At 32.8% G+C, this 16,272-nt stretch overlaps 1 protein-coding gene across 1 annotated transcript; it reads right to left on the reverse strand.

Annotated features, from left to right (window-relative positions):
- Window positions 1-15,585: 15,585 nt before the first annotated feature.
- On the reverse strand, window positions 15,586-15,960 carry LOC148780590 (uncharacterized). The gene has a single exon (XM_088847826.1). It carries the CDS (start codon window positions 15,958-15,960, stop codon window positions 15,586-15,588), a length of 375 nt encoding a protein of 124 aa, XP_088703952.1.
- Between the last annotated feature and the right edge of the window lie 312 nt (window positions 15,961-16,272).

Genomic DNA, 16,272 nt, shown 5'->3' on the forward strand with positions numbered 1-16,272 from the left:
AGATATTGTAACATAAGAGAGAGGGAACTTTCTTTCTTAAGTGGGGCATGCCCGCAATTTTGGCATTCTACAAAGAGATAAAAATTTTAGAGAGAGAAACTAGATTTTTGGTGTAGAAATTTATGGGCATAAGGTCCTCTTTTTATAGTGTAAAAATAGGATTAGGGTTTCTTAGGGTTTTTTATGACTTGCTTCTTGTTGTGATATTGAATATGCATTATTGATTTTGGGTGACTTGTGGGGTTAGAGATTTAAGCCCTCAATTCCATAGATGGATCATCAACATCATATGGAATGTACTAGAACATTTATCCCCCAGTTCCTATAAACCATTTTTTCATCAATAGAAATTAAACAAATTAATTCAAACATAATATTAGGCTTACCAAAAAATATGCATAAGCCTCCTCATGATTTCCAAAAATCCATTCAAAGCTACCTTAAGGTAAACACTTTCTAAAACATCACAAACTTTTTTCTTCAAGCCCAAGCTTGATCCAACAAAATTGGAAAGCTGCTTGGAGTGGGGCATGCCACCTTAGGTGCACTCATGGGCCCCACCCACAATGCAATGGTGGGCCCATATAGCTTATTGGTCCTGCAATAATCAAATTAATTAAAATATTATATGATTTTTAAAATTTCATAAAACTCAATTTAAATAATTAAATCATTCTAAGATCAATATCCATGTTTTTATAAATTCAAATTTGATAAATAAAATATCCAGAGATCTAAAAAATTTCAAATAATAATTTTAAAAATCATATATCAATAAAATAAACATAGTTAAATTCATTCATGAGAAAAAGATCCATATGGTTTAAGAATTAAATAAATAAAACATTGATGCACTCCACCTTTAACTGTAGGCTACAACGCATGCTTGCTTTCTTAAACCGACCCAGTATTGCCCACAACCCACAGTCCATACAGGGGCTCATTAGTGGGTCACCAAAGTATAGTTAATGGGCAAGGAATTGTCATATCAGTTTGTGAATTTCAAGTTCTCCTCTAGAGATGTACCAAGGTCATCCAAACTTGATGTGACCACAACTCATATGACGTATAAGAGTATCTCTCGCACATACATAAGCTTCACCCTGAAATATGGTTCGCTTTCCCGAAACAACTATCCTATATACATGTTTGTGATGGCACGCGGATGAAGCTTTGCCTCGCCTCTGAAGGCTACCATCACACATAAGGGCTACACAATTCATCGGCTTATAAATCCAGACTGACTCTGACTTCATCAAGGGATGACCTATTAAAACCCTTATCGGATAGTTTTTCATGCTTAGGTAACATAGGTTTTTTCCAAACGTCTGGCTTAGTTCATAAAGCTCAGTTCAGTATCAACAAATATTATTTGTTTAGTATGGTCCACGAAAGACTACACTTCTATCGAGTTTATATTTTATTATATCAAAATGTTTATTACCAGCATTCATAAGGCCTTTAGTAACCACACTCACCACGATATATAAACCACACCCTTTATCGAAAAAGTGTGTGAAACTTTACCTAATGCTTGCCCCAGTTACTAGTGCTTATGCAAAACTAAGTGTGTGGAACTAATTAAGTGACATCCCAAAATCACATGGAAAATCAGCACATTCAGATGGCTTTAACTTGACATTTCCAAAACATTTACATGGAAAATGGATATGTACAATGTTTAATTTTCAAAACATCCTATCTCATAAGATTTTAGAATTTTGCAATTATAATAATTGATTCCTTTGGAATTTAATGCAAATTGAAATTCTTGTGATGATAATTGATTCCTAGCTTTATCCTCGTGATGTTCTAGGTGATAGGTACTAATGAGACGCGGTTAACTGTATTTATCCTTGTGGGTGGGTTCAATGCAAACCCACATTAGAAAATCCGAGCCATCTAACCGGTAACCTCTCAGTTAGATTGGAGCCGACCACTGGCCGGTTCTGGTTTTCGGCTGTTTTAGTGATAGACAGGTATTTTAGCAAATAAAATTAAAAATAATTTATATAAAATCCTAAAAATAAGGAATTTGGTTTGTAATACATTTTTTAATATTTTTTATATTATGGTAAAGATTAGAAATTGTTTTGTCTATTGATACTCACTTTTATCATTTTTCATGTTTTTCGAAATTTTTTAAAAATAACCCAAGGCACAAATCAATTCTTAAAATCCATTGTTTTCATTAATTTTCAATTTTATTTGAATGTGTTTTGTTTTAATCATTCTTTATATGCTTTTTATATTTTAGAAGCCTTTTTTTGTATCTTTTTTATTCTTTCAACAATTTTTTGAACGTCCAGGACTTGCATGGTTAGAACGGTTGAATCGGCCAGTTTACCGGTTAAGCCGGTAAAACTGCTTCCGGCCCCATGTCCGATTAATCTTTCCGGTTCGATTTTATGAACACTGATGCAAACAGAGGAGGATAAAAAATTATGACATATGAAAAAAAAAAAATGATATAGAGCTATAAAAATAATAAAATATTTATTTAACTTTGACATAGAATGAAGTCATTATATATTACATTGTTCACAAAATCGAATCAGAACGGTTAACTGGACATGGGGCTGGAAGCAGTTATAACCAGAACCAGACTAATCGGGGTGGTTAACCGAACTAACATGTCAAGTAGATTTTTAAAAAACAAATGGGTCTTTTTAAAAAACAAATGGGTCAAAAACCCACAAAAAAAATAAAAAAAAATAGAAGAAAAACTTAGATTAAGTGTATAATATCTTATTACATACATTTATCTTACAAAAAAAAAACAATTGAAACAACATTTTATAAATTAATATTTGAATACTATGGTCCTGTACATGATCCCAAGCAAATCACATAAATATTTTTGTTTCTTAGAATTAAGTCTGATAATAAATTTACCACACCTTACCATAAATGTATTACCCAGTGTAAATATGCACTCTAGATATTCAGGTGTTGCAACTAGGCAGAAACATTACATTAGTCTACGTTTATTACTAAAAAATATAGGCACACATATATGTTTACGCTCTCCAGTTTCAAGTTTTACACTACTTTAAGATACTGCTAATCACAATTAGAAACAATGAAAAAGAAATTGATCCACCAACGTTTACATGTCCTTCTAGAATTTCATCAGTAAAAGGCAAGATGTCACAAGGTAGAGAGGCCGATACATATAGGGTTTGTCATATAAATCAAAACAACATATTTTTATCAAAATAAATAATTTTAATAAAAAATATTATTTTATTAAGAAAAATAAAAAACACTTCCCATATTCGTAAAAAATAATAATTTTATAAAGTTAAAGAATTTTTTTTTTAAAAATCGATTTTTCAAAAACTCCTAAAATTGAGTAGCATTTCAAGCAAGGAACGACCCTCAATGTTTGGATAATCGAACAAATCAACACACATGCACTATAAAGGCTGCAATCACCCTTTCAAATGCATCATTAATAACAATAATAATAATAATAAAATCGGTAGTTTTTATTTATTTGAAAAAATCGTGGAAAATTCAGACCTGTGAAATTGAGCAACAAAAAAAGTCATATAAAAATATTTACTCAATAATAAATAAGCATACCTAGTTTATGTCATAGATGAAGATTTGATGATCAAAATACACAAATCAATTTGATAAAAAACGACAAAAAAATCAATCCAAAATCTTTTTTTTTTTTGATTGAACACCTGTTCTTCGAGTAGCAACTTTTCGGGACAAAATCAACCCCCAATTTTTTGGTTTTTGAACAAATTGAAAGAGGTATATGATTAGATGATTTGATTATGATTAAAAACTCTCAAATTTCAGTGAAAACCATTGGCAATTGAAGGTGGTATTGATGAAATGGCGGAATTTTCAAAAGGCGTGAAATCCACCATTTCAATCCATAAAATTTCTTGATTTTTCAATTTGGGTGTGAATTTGCTTGTTTTACAGACAGTAAATAATGTTTTACAACCATAAAGCATAAAAAAGCCACAAAATGGTAGAAAAAAGAATAAAAGGAAGCTGAAAAAAAATCAACCTATGAATTCCTACATCAAATAACGGTTTCAATTGAAAATAACGGTCATTATTTTAATTACACCATTATTTGTTTATAAAACCCATTATATCCACTAACTGGTCGGTTATATGAAAAAATGGTTGGTTTGATCAAAACACAGCCAATTCAACCCCTAACCGGCTGGTTTTGGGCCTGAAAATGTATGGGGTTGTACCCTAGGCAAGGAGATCACCAAAACCGTCCCTAACCGGACCCGGAACCCTAGCGGTTCTAAGCTAACCGGCCGGTTCTGATTCTAACCAGCCCGTTTTTCCAACAATGATACATTATAATTACTTCCTTTTTGGATATAGAGACGTAGTTGTTGGTATCTACAACTTCTTGTTATCTCTTTTTTCTTTTATATACTCTCGCGTCTTCTTTCTTTGTTAGGTTTGGTGATAGTCAAAATCATCATACCTACATATGAAAGCAAGAAAGAAGCCCAAGTAGGGCTTCAACCTGTGAATTCCTACATCAAATAGCGGCTTCAATTGAAAATAATGGCCGTTATTTTAACTATACCGTTATTTGTTTATAAAACCCATTATATCCACTAACCGGTCGATTAGTTGAAAAACCGGTTGGTTTGATCAAAACACAGCCAGTTCAACCCCTAACTGGCTAGTTCTGGGCTTGAAAATTTATGGGGTTGTACCCTAGGCTAGGGGAGATCATCAAAACCTCCCCTAACAAGACTCGAAACCCTAGCGATTCGGAGCTAACCAGCCGGTTCCAAGCTAACCGGCCGGTTTCGATTCTAACCAACCCGTTTTTCCAACAATGATATATTATAATTACTTCCTTTTTGGATATAGAGACGTAGTTGTTGGTATCTACAACTTCTTGTTGTCTCTTCTTTCTTTTATATACTCTCATGTCTTTTTTCTTTGTTAGGTTTGGTGATAGTCAAAATCACCACACCTATATTGGAGAGCAAGAAAGAAGCCCCCAGTAGAGGTCAAGCAAGATAATATTCATCCTTTAAGTGTCACCATTTTTGGGGTTTATAGGAAGGAATCTCTAAGTAGGATATAGGTCTTCAAAAGAGAGAGACATAGCCTCATACAGAGGTAATTTTCCCTTGAGAGTTTTGGATTGGTTAAAGTTTTACTTCTATAAAAAGAAAATTGGTTTCACTTAAGGTTCTCCCTCCGGTAGCAGTATAGCACTACAAAATATGAGAATGATCGATGGTGTTATTTGGTTGGGAGAGCAGATTTAGAAGGAAAGATAGGCGAGGGCTTCTACTGATGTGTGGATAGAGGTATATCTTTTATAACCTAAAATTGTAATCTTTATTGGGAGAGTAGATTTCATTTGTCAAGGCCATGGACATAGCCTTACGAGGTGAACCATATAAACCGTGTGTCGTTGTAATGTGGTTTAATTTTTTCTTTTTATCGTACACTCGATTTTTGCTATATATCTTACACTCGATAATAGTTTTATTCACCTATTTTGTTTTTAGCTAACTATGTATACGATATTGGGTGAAATTATGGTGTTTGGGATTTCTAATTCTACAAGTGAGGGGTTGACAAGGACCCTACATTGTTAGCTACTATTTCACTATTTTTTACCCTACATTGTTAGCTACAATTTCACCTTTTTTCTTTGCCAAAGATAGTGGGAGGTGCGGAAGGAGCTATGGATTCATTCCCATTGTAAAAATAATGGTTGGATTCAAGAGAAGAAAGATAGGTAAAGGTGCACCACCCTTTGCATAATTGAACATTTGCAAATAGTGACCCACAAAAAAAATTCAAAAAAAAAATAGTATTATTATTATTATTATTATTATTATTTTCTTAGGGATACAAAGGTATAAGTTAGGTGGGGCATGAGTTATTTTTATGCCTGAGCTGTTTTGAGAAGCCTTATTTTTAAACCATAAAAAATCCCATAGAAAATCATAAGATTTAAAGATATCTGATGTAGATATGGGAAAAGATAAGGGATTGAGAAAAGAGGAGAAAAATAGGGTGGGTGTGTGTGTGAGAGAGAGAGTTTTAAGACGTGGGAGAGACAATTATAGAGAGAGTGTTTTATTTTTTGGGCTTATTTTTTATTTGTTTAATTTTTTTCAAAAATCTATTTAAAGGGAATAAGTCCCTCGTTGTAAAGAGAATAGAGATATTAAAATTGAGTAAAGTTGATCAAAATATGTTTTTGAGGTGGATTCCCTTCTCTCTTGCGGACTTTTTGCGGTGGATTCCCTTGCAAACCTAGAGATGGATATATTCTCTCAAACTTTTATTTTATTTATTTAGTTTTTAGTTTGTTATTATTCTCCGTGCTTCAGTTGGTATTAAAGAGAAATAATAATAAACCAGAAAATAAAAATAAAATAAAATAATAAGTTATTATACTCTCTCTCAAGGTGTGCAAGGGAATCCAACCCAAAAAGATATTTTTACCAGATAAACTTTACTCAATTCCAATATTGTACTCATTTTATAATGAGTGACTTCTTCCATTTAAATAGACTTTTAGAATAAACAAAAAAATAAAAATACCTAAAAAATAATACTTTATGTCTCTCTTTAAAACTCTCTCTCTACCATGCTTTAAAACTCTCAGCCTATTTTCCTACTATTTCTTCAATCTTTATCCCTTAACTTTAATGATATCTAGATCTCCTTAAATTTCTCGTTCTTCTGCTGTGATACCCTATAAATATCTAATTAAATCTAACTTAATCTCTTAAGTTCACAAACAAAAACAAAAACCGGACCTAACTTATCTCTTCCTAACCCTAAGAAAATAAAATAAAATAATACTAATTTTCTTTTCAAATTTTTCTTAAAATAAAATATTATTTAATTGTCTTTTTGAATTTTTCTTCTGCATCAAATAGAGAAAGCTATGATAGATATGAGAGAGCATGAAAAATTTTGATTCTCAATAAAAGGGGGACATAAGGAAAAGATTCCAATTTTGATTGTATTCGATCATGGAAGTAAATAAGATAGATTTATTGTCCATTCCTTTCTTAATGTGATTTTTTCAACTGCATGTTTCTAACTTCATCTCTCTATATATATATGTATTAAATTATGTCTCTTTGTCTCTCTCTGCATGCACTAAATTATGTATGTCTCTCTAGGTAAGGTCCCTTTTGTCCTATATCCAAAAGGATTTGTACTATAATATCTCTACATTTCCACCCCTTAATTTGGGTTTAATAATATAGTAGGATAGTATAGAGAGTTAAAAACGAAGATGGTGATAGAGAGATATGAGGTACATGGAGATCAGCGGCGATCCTATCATCATTTTCAGGAAAGGTGATAGATATTCTAAATTTTAAGAATTTATATAGAAATTAGTTAATTAGGTTAAACTAGGATAGAGAGAATGATTGAGAGCTGCATGGAGATGAAGAGAGAGTGATAATGGTTTCCTAGTTTTTGGAGAGTGAAAAATGTAGAGAGATATATTTAAGATATCATTCCTAAAAAAGATGATGGCACTACGGTCTCTCTTTCTGAAACAATTGGGAGGCACTCCATTAAATACATCCTTGACAGTGTTAAAGAAGAGAAAACGTTTTGAACTCTATTTTGTTTGATTCTCTAACAATTTCTCAAAAGCAATTGGCAGTCGAAGCTAGGAGAGAATGGCGGTACTCTACCTTGTATTGCCGTTACTTGGATTAAGGAAGAAGGAATGGGCCGGAAAAAAAATAAACCAACAAATGCAAGCAAGAAAATAGATGTGCATTAGCACATTACTGGCCGATTGAACAACATATGGAATGCGTCTCGAAAAGAGAAGTAGAAGGATCAATAGAGAAGTCCATGTCAGCTTCCTTCTTCTATTCGAGCGCTCGACCACCTACTAATGGAGAAGCTATCCGATCACGTACTTTTTCAGCCACCGATTATGTTGTGATGGCAACCGATTCACCCATGCAATAGGATAGCGAGAAAGATGGATAGAGAGGTACATGGAGACTAAGAGGGATCCTACGGTTTATATCATACATAGAAAGAGTGATGATGGATATCCCAAATTGGAAAACGAGGTTTCTCTCGTTTGCTAGAAGACTGGAATTCGTTCGCTCTATGCTCAATTCCTACCAAATCTACACGTCTGCAGTCTTTTATAACAAAATTACGGATTTATATAGAAATTAGTTAATTACGTAAAATCAAGGGAAAATTTTGCATAGAACCCTAATTCATCATATTATTTCATAGTAGACCCGCATTCATTTTTTCTTTCAAGCAACATAAGAAAACCCTTAAGGATTTCACCGTACCCCTTCATCTCTTATCTCCCTCTTTTATTGACTTTTGACCATAAAAATTAGCCCCAACAAATCTTTTTATACTATTTCATCCCAAAAACATTTTTAACCATCTTTTGCCCTTTCCACCCATTAAAAAAGGTTTTGAGTTGAAATGATATAAAAATATTTGTTGAGGTTAATTTTTATGATCAAAAGTCAATAAAAGATAGACATAAGAGATGAGGGGTTATGGTGAAATCTTTAGGGGTTTTCCTATACCACTTGAAAAAAAACGCAAGGAGGGTCTACCACGAAATAGTATGTAGAATTAGGATTCTATACTAAAATTTCCCTAAAATCAATATCAAGAGGGTAATTGAGAGGTACATGGAGATGAGAAGAGTGATATGATGGTTCCTAAAAAAGATGATGGAGAGAGAGAGAGCGAGGTACGTGGAGATCAAGAGAGATCCTAGGGCTTCTATCATTTTTATAAAGAGTGATAGATATCAAAATTACAGGGGAAGGATCTACAAAACGCCTATAAGTGAAGTTCTACAGTACTTCACCAACACCTCATCACCGTCTAAAGTTCATCACACGATCACAGTTGTTCAGTAGTATTTGAATTTTTATAATTACTGTACTAATTAGGTTTACCTAAAATTTGGGGTGTGTGTACATATAACTAAGTTGCACCAAAATAAAATATTTAAAAAATAATAATCATAAATAGAAAGATGAAATTACCCCTGAAAATTTATAGGGGAATTTTACATAATGTTTATCATTCAAATTATTATTATATATTTTATTCATGTGCAACTCACTAAGGCGCACACACCTACAAAATTTCAGATTATTATGATTTGTAAAAAAAATATTAAAATTTAAACACTATCAGACATCTATGAATGTGTGATAAACTTTGAATGGTGATAAAACCGTAAGTGAAGTACTGTAGAACTCAACCTATAGACATTTTGTAGTCTTTTCGAATTATAGGGATTTATACAAAAATTAGCTAACTAGTTAGAGATAGTGAATAAGAGGTATGTAAAGATGGAGAGAGAGAGAGAGAGAGAGATAATGGTTTTTTAGATTTTTTTTTAGGGATGCAGTTGGCATACGGATGCATCAGTAGTTGTAGAGGTAACGTGCGCCTTCAAATTTTATCATGGTAAATAATTTTGATGTAAAATATTGTTAGGATTATCTCAAAATCTATTTTTATATCTAATTATAAAATTTTAAATTTTAAAATTGGTTAAAATCAAGTAGATCTATAAAACATATGAAAATCTTGAAAATGGATGGTGTAGATAATATGTGATAAAATGCACTATTTTTAAGATTTAAAATCTTTTTATTTTTCATGGTCATACATCTCGATGTCGAGATGATCTATCAAAAGCTTTTTCAACATTAATAAATACTTTTTACGATGGATTTTTGAGGTGCATCCGTAGTTCTACATTATAAGGTTGCATCCCTATATAAACTTTTTCCTTTTTTGAGAGTGATAACACTAGATGTATTTACATGATATCATTTCGTAAGAAATATCTAGTGAGAGTAAATATACAAGGATAAATGCAATAAAGCACATTAATTGTGAAATTTCAAAAGTCAGATTTCTATTTCTTCCAATATTCTCTCATGATGCCTTATGAAAATTCCAAACCCATGGGTCACTCTCTCATCTTTCTCTTCTAAATTCTCTCTCACCTGATCACCGCTCCTTTTTAACCCCACGATTCTCTCTCTATCATGGATGTTATTTTCTCCCAGCTTTTTTCCCATCTACTTAGATTTCCTCATTCTCTCCAAAGCCAATATTTAAATAAGACATGTTCCATTTTGTCCATCATTTTTAATTTTCTTATATGAATTTTATTTTTATTTTGTATTTTTATCAATAGAAAGCTAGAGATTGGATTTTTCGGATTTGTATTCAATTTGTTGATGAAGTTTCATTCATGTAATTTGAACCATTTTTTCTTTTTTAGACAATGTTTAATTTATTGATTGTTCTTTCACAATATTATCAATAATTTTGCTTTATAGGAAAATAAATTCTTCCTTTCCTTTTTTTTTTTTTTTTGGATTTCTCCTATGTGTAAGAGGCATGTTTGGAATAATAAATTAGATTTTTATTTTCTTTAGATATATGGTGAACAACTTCTTTATGTGGAGTTGGCTTTTGTGGTTCACGTTGCAAGACTTGTTTCTTTCTTTCTTTTCCTATTTGCACTTGGTATTGTTTAAATGTGTTCTTACTTTTAAATATTTATTTTACTCTCATGTTTTTAGGTATTCAAAATTTTATTATCATATTATTTTGTGCAGGTATCATTGTCCATTCTATAAGCTCAAAAAACAAGTTCATCCATAAAGGTGAGTTGTTGTATTTTGTTTTCTTTATTTTTTATATTTGTTATTTCATGTGTATTGCATATCAAGGTTTAGAGTTAGTTCATACAAGATGAATATAAAGTATGTAGTGAATTCTTTTCTTTTTTTTTTTAATTCCATAAGCGGTTGATTTGTATCAATTTTGGCTCATGATCTTATTTTCAGGATATTTTCACATGATTGTCAATAATTGTTATGCTACTACCTATATTAATTATTAATTATATTTTTGAATTTAGAGTAGCTTTTCAGTTGATGCTTAATTACCAATAAAGATGAGAAACTAACAAAACTTAAGAAATTGTGCAAACACTTTTGTGAACAATTGGTTTGATGGTTGTTTTATTTGTTTGTTAAAAATATACTTTTTAATTATAGATTTTAATTTAAAAAATTTAAATTGAGCTATGCTTCTCAAAGTCATATGTTACTATTTTCATATTCTATCAAAAATATAATTGTTTCGAAATAGTTTGTGTTTCTTACGTGCGCAGTTTCACTTTCAATTAAATTTTTAGGATGTACTTTTATGTTATTTTAGAGAGTTTTGTCATTTGTGATCAATGCTTTTGATGGCATTGGTGGTTTTTACTAGTTTATACCTATATTATACTATATTATTAAGCCAAAGTTAAAGATGGACACCTATCACAAGATTAAAAAAAGCCTACTTCTAGACATATTGTAATTGTAGAGTAAACTTCTTAAAAATAATGTGTAGAGAGATATGGAAACTCCCTATGAGTACAGAGAGAGGAAGACATAAAAAAGAGAGAAACTGTGTTGGAGAGGGAGATAGAAACATGAAGAGAGAGATAAAAACCACCTAAAATTAATAGGTATAAGAATGTAATATTTTAAAATTCAAGAGATGTAATTCTCCAAACTATGAGAGATCATCCGCCATTAGAATATGCAGGAGAGTATCCACACATGAGAGGAGATTTGGAGGAAAAATATTTGGAGCAGAGATACATCTTTATCACTACTTTCTAAAGTGTGTAAAACTGGGGGTATAATATTCACTTACTCCCTCGGGTAATACTCCACCTAGAATTAATTTAGAACTTCAAATATTGGGGATGTAACTCGTTCACCTCAACTCATAGGTTAACCTCAATAAAATAAAATAAAATCCTAACTATTACCCTCTATGCAGTTAAAAAAATAATAAATAATAATGTTTCAAGATTGAATAGAGACCATTCAATTTTTAGATGATGAGATCCAAGACTTAAAAAACTCAAATTTTAAGTTCTTCTTTTAGAATAATCATCTAATAATTCTTAAGCAGTTACTAAAATTTCATGAACAAAAACTCCTCTCAAGTAAGAAAGCACAAGTAAACTATGGAGCATAGTATACTTGTGCTCTTTTAAAATAGAGTTTAGATGTCCACCTTCATAGCTAAATTCCTTGAAAGGAATACTTTTTAGAGAGAATAATTTAGATCAATTTTTCGTCAACATTACGGTTCTTTAAATTAAAAAAAAAAAAAAATTCCCACATCAATTTATTTAGTCATAGAATTTTAAAATTAAAATTTCAAACTACGTGTTTAACTAGAGTAAAAAAATCAAAATACATATATTTTCGGTCTTTAAAAACCCGAAAATGGAAAACAAGTTATCTGATAGTAACATGCTTAAAAAGAAAACTGTGATTTTTGTTGTTCAACAACCAAAATTGTGAGAATATATGTGTTTTCGAACTTTGAAAAACAAAAAATGGTTCCCTATTTTCCAGGAATATACTGGAAAAGAGATTTACGATTTGGGTTGTTCAACAACCGAAATTAGGGGATTATTGGCTTTTCAAAAACTAAAATACAATGTACTTTCGGTATTTCAACAACCAAAACAAGCAGTTCCGTTATTTTTTAAAAAATTGTTACAAAGGTGAAAAATGGGTGTACATGTAATAACGGAAGATTCTCAATGTTTATGTAATAACGTTAAAAAATTTATTTTTTTAAACAAAAATAATATTTTTCAAATAAAATACAATTCCATGTTAAACAAACAAATGACCCAAAAATAGCTATGGGATAGGGATGGCAAAAAAATCCAAAGGTTGGTAAACCAAAGATATATGCGCTCTGCTTTCCCCAAATTAGCTACATACCCATCTTGGACTGGTACAAAGGTGGCCCTAAAAGCTTGACCAGGGCCACCCATCCTCAAATGCCCTTGCCCAAACGCGGCCCTATAAGTGTATGGGCACTCCTGACCTGCCGTAGCATCTTGGAAGCATGAAATTCTTCACCTCTTCTCTCCTCAATATGCATATTTTGGTGTTTAAATTTAATACCATATAATGTGTACCCACATAAAGAAGGGCCAGTTTTTTTTGTATAAGGTGTCAATCCTGTATTATTGAAGTAAGGTGTACCTCAAAACTATGCCGAAAATGCAGTTTCGGCACTTCAAAACCTTGCAATGATATGAAAATCTATTGTTGCCCCCAATAAAGAAATCTAAAGTTCCAGAAATGCTGACGATCATGCAGATCTATAAACACTTAAAAATCTTGAAAATGAACGGTTCAGATAGTATGTTTGATGAACTATTTTTAGGACTAGAAATCCCTCATTTTCATGTCTATGGTCGAGATGACTAATTTGAAGGTTTTCCTGCATAGGAACAACCTTCTTTAGTGGGTTTTTTAGGTGTACATTTTGTACATATATTAGTCTAGAACCTTTTAGAAATTTTTCCCAATAAAAGAACACAATTCTTTTTAGGGTGCGGTTTGTATAGAGCCGAGACTGTAAACAATCAAAGTAGAGCGCATGTTCAAATAGTATCGAGAAATGTGGTTTTAATACTATAAATCTTTGTGATAGATTGAGCATATCTATTAAAACTTAAAAATCCTGAAAATTGCTTGTTCAAAAATGTATTACAAGATGTATTATTTTTAAAACTTGAAATCCAATTTTTTCTCATATGCATGTATCGTGAGGTGGAGATAATCAATTTGAGGACAAATTGGCCTTCAAAACAACCTCTTTTAGTAAAATTTTTAAAGTAGGCTCCGATTTGATTGTTTAGATTAACTTTCCTTTCTTTTTACATTAACTTCTCTCCCCATTATTGTAAAGACCAAAAGTAAAGTACTGAAAAGTAAGTTTTTAAAATACTTTTTGAATCATGTTGCCAATCCTTGGAGGTTCAAAAAAAAGGATCCAACCTTTCTTACATAGCTTTTTGACCTACATCATCATATGCAGCCTAGTCCGGGCTTTAAGTTCGGGTCACTTAGGCCCCGGTCGGCCGTTTACAACCCCCCTGCAAGTGCGTCTTATTTTAACTTACATTACCGTCATATCTCTCTTTGGGATAGAGATAGTGGACCATTGTGCAAGTGCACTTAGAACGCACTCTAGAATGTTCTCCATTAATTTGATTTATGGTGCCACACGTTTGTGATGGGTTCTTAAAAATGTCTTCTATATCATTATTATCTGGATTGGATCAGTCGTCAATTGAGTGAGGGCTCTGATCTAATCGAAACTGATCTAATTACTAGTCAAACTGGTTTTGCCGAATTTTAAAAATTTTAAATAAATATAATTAAAAATATATGATATATTAAAAAACCCACTTTATTTGGATGGTTAAACTGATCAAAACGGCCAATCAAGCTACCCAAAAATGGTCAAAAAGTAGTTTTGTCCGGTTGTTTACCAATCCCTTTTTTACTCTATATAATACCGGCAAAAGCACCGGTTGGCAATATAACAAGTTAGACTTGCCAGTCCGGCCCGGTGTTGATAACTATGTTATGTATTAATATTATTTTCTTAAACCGCTATTATTTTTCATATAGTGTTTGCATATATCGCAACTTTAATAGCACCACCAAACGAAGATCAACTTACTCGATAAAGGAAAATATGATCACCTCCCATTCTCTTCTATCTCTCTCTCTAGGGGTGGCAATTGGTCGGGTCCAAGCAAACCCAGACCCGAATGTATTCGGTTTTGGACCCGGGCCAGACCCATCAGGTCACGGGTCAGGTCGAGTCCATTACTACCCTCATTATGAACTTCTTTTTTTGTTGCTTACAATGGTGAACAATAAAAAACTAATTTTTGAGGGGTGAGCGATTACGGAAAGAAAGAGAGAGACATTCGAGATCCAAAGAGAGCTATGTCTCTAAGAAACTGAGAGAAAGAGAATTGTAGAGAGAGAAGATGGCGATTGGTTTTGGCCATTTGGGGAATTAGGAGAAGACGAAAAGTATTGAAACGATTTAAGGGTTAGGGCTTTGAACTTGGGGTAAACTAAAATTGGGGCCCGGGTACTTGTCAGATCGGTTATAGCACGACTTGTACCCGGACCAAGGACTATCCGGGTATCCTTTATTGGACCCGGACGCTATCCGCATGTCCAAACCTTGAACCCATGCCCAGACCCGTGTCGGGTATACTCGGTGGATATAGGTTGGGTACAAACCTGGCCAAACCACCTGTTGGCAATCTGACCGGTTACGCTTACCGGTCTATGTTATGTATTAATATTATTTTTTTAAACCGCTATTATTTTTCAAATAGAGTTTGCATATATGGCCACTTTAGTATCACCACCAAACGGCCATATCTGAAAAAGGAAATCAACTTACCCGAGAAAGGAAAGTCCGATCACCTCCCCTTCTCTCTCGATCTCTCTCTCTCTCTCTCTCTCGAACTGAACTTTACAATCACAACCGCAGTTACAACTAAAACACCCCAGGAACATGATCACACAAACCAGGCAATCCTCATGGAATTAAAAAAATACCACTATTATTTGTCAACCAAAAAAAAAAAAAAGAGTAAAGAAAAAGAAAATACTAATATCCAAAAACAGTATCTAATTTTCAGGCGACCCAAGCTTAAGGGAACCACTTCTCAAGAAAAGTGGACTGGTAAGAAAGCATGACTAGAAGCAATACAATGAAGGCCATCACACCCCAAGGAGAACTACCTTCACTTTGTTGAGCACTCCGATACGTCTGTCTCCTATCTGATGAGAAAAAAATCCCTTGGCCATGGTTTTCGAGAGACGAGAGCCAACGAACCGCGAGCAAGAGAAGGATAGGGCACAAAGCCAAGGCTAAGCTCGCCTGCTCGACCGCACTTTCATAGACCGCCTCGAATGAGAGCCACGATGAGAACCCCAAGAAGAGCAACGCAAGTGAGACTATGAAGAGAACCGGGTAAGGAAGGGGGGAGAGGGTGAGAAAGGAGGAATTGTGTGTCGTGGCCATTAGAACTTGATAGGATTAGGCATTCTTGTTGGGACCTCAAATAAATACATCCTTGCTTGTTTTTTCATATTGGTTTTTTGTAATTTGGGGGTTTGGCTTCTTTTGTTGTCCAAGTATAAAGGCTTGAATTTAGGAAATGAGAAAAGATTTGGAAAGGAAAAATCAAAAGATTTGGAAGCGTATCTTGGGGTAATTGTAGAAATGCCGCCTTTTGCCATTTAAATAAAATATCATGACTAGCCCCTGTCTTTTCGGAAGCATACTATATATTTACTCCGTCGGGCAAAACACTTGCTTGGGAGTATTTTTTTA

This window comes from Amborella trichopoda, chromosome 9 (genome assembly GCF_054954075.1).
Source record: "Amborella trichopoda isolate Santa Cruz 75 chromosome 9, AtrichopodaSantaCruz75HAP2 v2.0, whole genome shotgun sequence".
Lineage (NCBI taxonomy): Eukaryota > Viridiplantae > Streptophyta > Magnoliopsida > Amborellales > Amborellaceae > Amborella > Amborella trichopoda.

What these genes read in the sequence shown, in the direction of transcription:
- LOC148780590 (XM_088847826.1), bottom strand. Translation starts at nt 15,960, where the DNA reads ATGGCCACGACACACAATTCCTCCTTTCTCACCCTCTCCCCCCTTCCT.